This window comes from Arachis ipaensis, chromosome B1 (assembly GCF_059453495.1).
Source record: "Arachis ipaensis isolate K30076 ecotype BB chromosome B1, ASM5945349v1, whole genome shotgun sequence".
Taxonomy (NCBI): Eukaryota; Viridiplantae; Streptophyta; class Magnoliopsida; order Fabales; family Fabaceae; genus Arachis; species Arachis ipaensis.
Genome location: NC_142436.1, coordinates 65,896,111 through 65,903,339, shown reverse-complemented (window position 1 = coordinate 65,903,339; position 7,229 = coordinate 65,896,111). Strand labels below are relative to the sequence as shown.

General features: G+C 37.3%; 1 protein-coding gene across 1 annotated transcript; it reads right to left on the bottom strand.

Annotated features, from left to right (window-relative positions):
• Positions 1-6,344: 6,344 nt before the first annotated feature.
• On the bottom strand, positions 6,345-7,229 carry LOC148576878 (uncharacterized). Its single transcript, XM_088502806.1, has one exon. The coding sequence runs from the start codon at positions 7,227-7,229 to the stop codon at positions 6,345-6,347; it is 885 nt and encodes a 294-aa protein (XP_088358932.1).

Here is a 7,229-nt window from a genome sequence, read left to right as displayed (position 1 = left end):
TTTCTTGCCTTCTCTTTCTTCTTCTTCATTTACGTGCTTTTCTCTCTGTTCTCTTTCTTGTTATTCTCAATTTTCATTGTTTTTTTTGACATCAAGCTTTGAAATCGTTTTTGAAGTCTTTCATCTTCATTGTCGTGTTTCTCCTCGTTCTTCTTTTGATTTTGTAACATTATGTATTTTTTTCTTCTTTGTTTGATTTTTTCCTCCAAAAAAATTATGAGAATATGAAATAAGAAAATGAAGAAGAAGAAGCAGAAGATGAGGAGGAGAAAGAGGAAGAGTTCTGAATTATGCATAAGGTGTACTTCAACGAATTTTAGGTGTATTTCTTAAATCCTTTGGGTGTATTTCTTAAATCCTTTGGGTTTATTTCTGTAATTCTTTGGGTGTATTTCTGTAATCTTTTGGGTGTATTTATGTAATCGTTTGGGTGTATTTCTGAAGTTCCATTATATTCAAAACGATTTCAAAGCTTGATTTCAGAAACCATGAAAATCGAAAAAAAAAACGAAGCAAGAATACCAGTGATAAACGCAGGTAAAACAACGAATGAAAAGGCGAATAAAGAACGCACGAAAGAGATCGAACAAATTTGGCAAGAAACTCGTTTTCATGGAGGAAGAAAAAGAAGAGTCGTTCATAATGCATAGTGAGTAGTGCGCTTTGGAAACAGGAAGTGGTTGAATAACGTCCGTGTATTTACTCTTGAATGTAGGAGTGTAATACGCGTGTGTTTTGTTGGACTTGTGCCAATTTGTAAGACTTGTAAGTCAAAAAGGCTTGTATGTATAGCAGGCATTTTAAAAATATATGTTAAGAATAAAATTGCACATGCTGATACTTGATGGTATTTAATGTGTGTTCAAGTGTATCTAGAAAAGAATTTTTTTTTAATTAAGATACGGTTGGATATAACAGACATGCATATCGAATGAGTGTTGGTAAATTTCGTGTTTAAAATATGTCCGACACACGAACACGACAATTCAGCGAAGTGTCCGTGTTTCACGGTTTAAAGGAGAAAAAAGATTATAATAATTTTGACTAGGTTGCTTTATTGACTGTCGCAAAATGTCTTCACATATTTACGTCTATTATTTTAAGATTAACTTCCCATTTTTATTTTCAATATTCGAGTGCATTTTTTTTTCATATATGATTAATTAAAGAGATTAGGCTAGCTAGGTTAAGAAATCAAGAAAGACTAGGGAAGATAAAACTAATAATTTTTTTAGGGCTTAGCTAGCTTTAATTTTTTTTATTTGATATTAGATAAGAAATTTTAGGGATATTTTGATTATACTAATTGTTTTTAATTATTCATATACTTGATATCAGGCCTAAACAATTACATAAGATAAGAGAAAATAATTTCTCGTTAGTGGTCTAATCAAAATAATCATCTTTCCTATTAGATCTCTAATGTTAAAACATATTATCCTAGTTAGAAGTTATGTATTCTCTGAATTTTAATTTTAAAATATTTATGTTTAAATGTTGAATTTGCGATATATCAAGTGAGCCTAAATAAATTGGATAGTAAAAATTTGAGTTCACTCAACATACTAATATATAAGTACAAAAAATAATAAGCAATAATAAAAAGAGCAACCACATTGAATAATAAAATTGTTAATAATGATAATGATTAGGATTTGGTGTTACGTTGTTCATAAAGGGGACATTGTTGCTACTCTTCATCAAGATTTTGTTATGGCAGTAAAACATATGGGGGATTGGGAAGAATGCAAGGATATGGATCCCAATTTCACGCTCTCAGACAAGTCGTAATCAAGGCCAGAGGCTGCAAGCGCAGTCCTATAACAAAATAAGTATTATATGCTACTAATATGTGTCTTTTAATTTAATATAGTAGGCCTTGTTAATTTAATTATTATTGTCAGGACCGAGCTAGAAGAAATATTAGAAGGGACAAAAAATATTTACACAATAAAATAAGATTAAAATAAAATTTTAAGGAGGGTTAAACTGAAATTTACATATAATTTACATGTAAAAAATTAAAATTAGGGAGAGCCATTAATTTATTGTACTATTAACAATATGAAAGATTTTTTGAGTAAATACTCTTTTTGATCCCTAACTATTTGTCTGATAGACTTTTCACCCCCTAAAATATCTAAACACTAAAATCAATCCCTATCTACTTTGATATATGTACGTTCGAGTTCTTATTTACTTTGAGTAAATGCCCTTTTCGGTCCCTAACCAGAGACTGAAATGTACATATATCAAAGTAGATAGGGATCGATTTAGGTGTTTAGATTTTTTAGGAAGTGAAAAGTTCATCGGACAAATAGTTAAGGATCGAAAATGACATTTACTTAAGATTTTTTTATTATATATTTAGATCACTCAGTTAGTTTTTGTTTTCAAAAATTGAGACTGGAAAATTGAGATTTTACATTGTATTTATTAATTAAAGATTAAAACTAAAATTTTAAATTCAATATTAGCAAAACTTTAATTTTTCTGCATCACGTTGCCATGGTGGGAAGAGATTGGTGGAAGAGGTGGTTACTCTGTGCTGGACGACTTAGAAAGCGAGGAACTTGGCGATATTTGAAGGGAAGCACCAACTGCCGGAAGACATCATTTACTACAAGAAAAATGTTGAGTATTATCGAATTTGCTAGTAAGAAAATGAAATTAATTCGTCAGAAATAAATTTATTATTAGATTTTTTGTCGATTCCAATTCGACAGTATAAACCTCATCGGTAAATATTTATCGTCAAATTTTGTTGTTTGCCGATAACTTAAGGCGGATTTTATGGCGGAATTGATTTTTCAAACTACAAGTATATGGTGTTAGTTAACGGTAGATTTTTTCAATGGTAATTTTGACACCAAACTGTTTTGTTTCCGCATTTTTACCGTTGGATATTTTCTCAAAAAAAACCCAATAGTAAGTTCAATTTTTTTAATATTTTTTTGATAAAATTAATAGTCAAATTCTAAAGTTTTTATTTAAATTTAATTTTTACACCATTAGTAGTCAAATTCTAAATAATAGAAGTCAAATATATTAAATTATCAAGTTACAAATAAAATGAAAAGTCAAATAATAGAGGATATAATACAATCAAATAATGTATAAAAAAAATTCTAGTTACTAAAAGTCGTCGTCGTCATCCCGCTAGTCCTACTGCTGAGACGGCGGCCTAGGCGGTGATGTTTGTGCCCTTCTATCAGCGCTGTTGCCACCAGCGCACATCTGATCTTCGTACGGCACCATGTGTCGCTCCATCCGCTAAAGCCGCTCCAACTCCCGCCTCCACTCCAGTCTGAAGTCATCTGTTTCTGTCATGCATGAGAGGATCGCCTGATACCTCTCTTCAGACTCCCTCATTTATATTTATGTTTGTGTTCAATGTCTTTGTGAAAGATACAATATTTATGTCTTTTTTTTGGTGACTAAACAAGGAAAGAAACAAAGCAAAAGCTATTCTAAATCCGAGCGGATGATTCGTTGGAGATCAACACCAGGCTCAGACCAAATAACATGATTAGAGTTACTCTTGGCACCATATTTAGCCATCCAATCCGCAACTCTATTTGCTTCTCGGGACACCCATTCAACGTGAACAAGCCAAGGACGAGATAAAAGCTCATGAATCTTGTGAACCAAATCTGTTACTTCAGATGGATACCCACTTGTAAGCTCATGCATGATGGGCAGAATGTCAAGGCAATCTGTTTCACATATAATATCCCTCAAACCGCAATCCCAAACTAAAACCAGCCCCCTCCAAGCAGCAAATAATTCACATATGATTATAGACCAAGGGGGAATGCTTCCAGAGCAGCCCGAGATCCAATCTCCCTTAGAATCTCTAATAATACACCCAAATCCCGCTAAATTTGAATCCATATACAAGCTTGCATCACAATTAACTTTAAAACTATTGCCCACCGGTGGTTCCCAACACAGGCAATTTTGGAGAGACCTAAAGGCATTGCTTCGATTCCTGTAAACCTGTAAGTCCTTGGCGGTAATTCTGGCCAAGGCAACAACCTTATGGTCTGTCCAAGGGTTGTCAGTGTTGAATATGTCATTGCACCTATGTCTCCATACCCACCAAAGCCCTGCACCAAAGGACGCCTCATTGTTAGACAAGGCCTTCCGAAACCACTCTTCAAGAGCAGTACCAGCCGTCGAGTCTAGGATACTAGGATCCAACATATACCAGATTGCCTTTGATCGTTCACAGTCTCTAAGGTAATGCTCCATAGTCTCCTGCGCCTTGTTACATCTCTTACACATATCTGAAGAAGCTAAATGCCGCTTGAATCGAAAGGTCTCAGTTGGTAGAGCATCATGTAAGCTAAGCCACATAGTAAATTTGAACTTCTCTGGAATGTTTGTGTTCCACAACCAGTTCCAATTACTGTTGGCATTCCAATTTAATGTTTTCTTTAATAACCATCTGTAACCCTCCCTTGCACTATACTTTTTTGTTGTTGCAGGCCACCACTCCCACTGTGGCTCCAACTTAGTCAAACTAGGATATCTCAGACCACAAATAAACTGCTTAATCTCATGCGGAATAGGTATGGTAAGACTATCAACCTCCCAAGACACCCCTTTCCACAAGTCAGCCACCATGAAATCTGATTCAGAAATATGTACATAAGGAACAAGGTTGCAAAGCTTACCAAAAGGAGTCCACTCATCATACCAAACTGATTTGTGGACGTCTCCAATATTCCAATGAAGCCCTTCCTTGAGATGCTCATAGGCACTAACAATGTTCTTCCAGGTAGCCGATGAAGAATTTCTATTGTTTCCGTTCATACCAGATTGATTCCTGAGATATTTATGCTTCAGAACCTGCACCCATAACTTCTCACTATTATTTAGACAATCCCATACCAACTTTCCCAGAAGCGCCATGTTAGTACATGAAGTATCCCTAATACCCAATCCTCCTGCCTTTTTAGGAGTTATGGCGACCTCCCACCTAGCCAGAGGCAGCCCTTTTCCAGTCGCTTGGCCTTTCCACAAGAATTGTCTCATCAAGGAATCAATTTTATTACATGCATACTTCGGGAGAAGAGAAATTTGCATTTCATAAACTGGGATAGAGGCCATAACCGATTTAACAAGACAAAGCCTCCCTGCCTTATTCAGTAGGCGTCCTTTCCAACTGGAGAGCTTTCTCAAAATTTTTTCAATAATCTCCTGAGCCGTCTTCCTGGAAGCTCTGGCATGACCGATGTTAATTCCCAGGTATTTACCCAAATCATTGCAGAACCGGATGTTAGAGACCCCTGAGAGAACCTCTTTTCTCCTCTCCGACACCCTCTTGGAACACTGGGCCTTTGACTTATGAAGATTTACCTTTAAACCTGACGCTCTAGAAAACAAGTCCAAACAATGCATGACCTCTATTACTTGAGCTTTTGATGCCTTACAGAAAAGCAAAAGATCATCTGCAAACATCAAATGAGAGAGTCGTGGTCCATTCCTAGAAACCGCAACTGGGTTCCACAAACCTTGGGAAACTCTATGAGAGATAAAGCAGGCAAGCATTTCCATACAGAGTACAAATAGATAAGGAGACATAGGATCTCCTTGCCTCAACCCTCTCTTCGGATTGAAATTTTGGAGCCTGTTCCCATTCCACAAAACTGCCAACGAAGAGGAAGTCACACAATTCAATATAAGATTAATGGTAGCCTTTGGAAACCCAAACCGGACCAAAGTAGCTTTCAGAAAACGCCAGTCTACCCTGTCATAAGCTTTTTCCAAATCAATCTTGAATGCCATGGTCCCTTTTCGAGACTTGGTGTTCCTCATGAAGTGCATAATCTCTTGAGCAATGATAATATTCTCTGTGGTTCCTCTTCCTGGAATGAACCCTCCTTGCAAAGGACCAATGATCTCCGACAGGAAAGGTCTGAACCTGTTAACTAGAACCTTTGTGACAATTTTATAAATTACATTACATAAGCTAATAGGCCGAAACTCCCGTAAGGAAGAGGGAACTTCCACTTTAGGAATTAGAACAATGAGAGTATCGAAAATAGCCGCATTCAGTGGCTCACCCTCAAAGGCTCGCTTGACCAGTCTACACACATCATTGCTAAGAGAGTCCCAGAACTCTTTGTAGAAAATTGCTTGAAATCCATCTGGCCCTGGGGCTTTAAATGAACTCATGGTCATCACAGCTCTTTTAACCTCTTCAGACGTCACCGGTTTCACTAACTTTTGACAAGTCTCAGTACTAAGAGACGGGCAAGGAAAAGGCCCCATGGCGTCCAGGTCAATATCCTCCCTTGTAGAAAAGAGCTTTTGAAAGAAAGAATTTGCCGCCATTTCTAGAGTCGTAGTCTCCGTGGCCCAAGACCCATCCTCCAAAAATAACCATGAATTTTGTTCCTCTTTCTCCTGATAACTGTCTGCAGATGAAAAAATTTTGTATTTCTATCTCCACATCTCACCCATTGTTCTCTAGATTTTTGATACCACAACAACTCTTCTTGAAGAAGGACAGCATTCAGTTCCTGATGCAAAACTTGCTCTTTGATCCTAAGCTGTTGATCTTCTCGACTTTCCAGAGTAATCTGAACGTCATTCAAAAGCCTCTCCAACTCCCTTTTCTTAACAAAAATATTGCCAAAAACCTTTTTATTGAAGCTAGTTGCATCTTTTTGAACCTCCAACAAACATTTGACTACATCCGGAGCTCCTCTATTCCAAGCTGTATCAACAACATTCCTAAAAAGAGGATGAGTTATCCACGCAGCCTGGAATCTGAACGGACGATGGCCCTTGGTAGCCCTCTTTGCCATCTTGCACCTAGTGAATAATGGGCAATGATCAGAGTGAAGGTGCGCCAGCACCTCAGTATAAGTCTCCGGAAACATTAGTCGCCAGTCCTGGTTGATGACTGCTCTATCAAGCTTCTTGGCCACCTGCACCCCACCTTTCACCTTCCTGTACCAAGTGAATCTTCTCCCAATAGCCCCCATATCAAACAGCCCACAATCCTCCCATGTTTCCGCAAATTGTTCTGCTCTGGCAAGTCTAAATTGCCCCCCTCTAACTTCACTCTGCAACAAAACATCATTAAAGTCCCCTAACACAATCCAAGATCCGTGGATCATATTAGCAATCCTTGTCAAGTCACCCCACAGTTCTTTACGCCGATGTATATGCGGATTAGCATACACCGCACTGCAGTAACTAGATGTATTGCCCAT

Bases quoted from the DNA above. Each gene is read 5' to 3' on its own strand.
- LOC148576878 (XM_088502806.1), bottom strand. From the start codon at position 7,229: ATGGGCAATACATCTAGTTACTGCAGTGCGGTGTATGCTAATCCGCAT.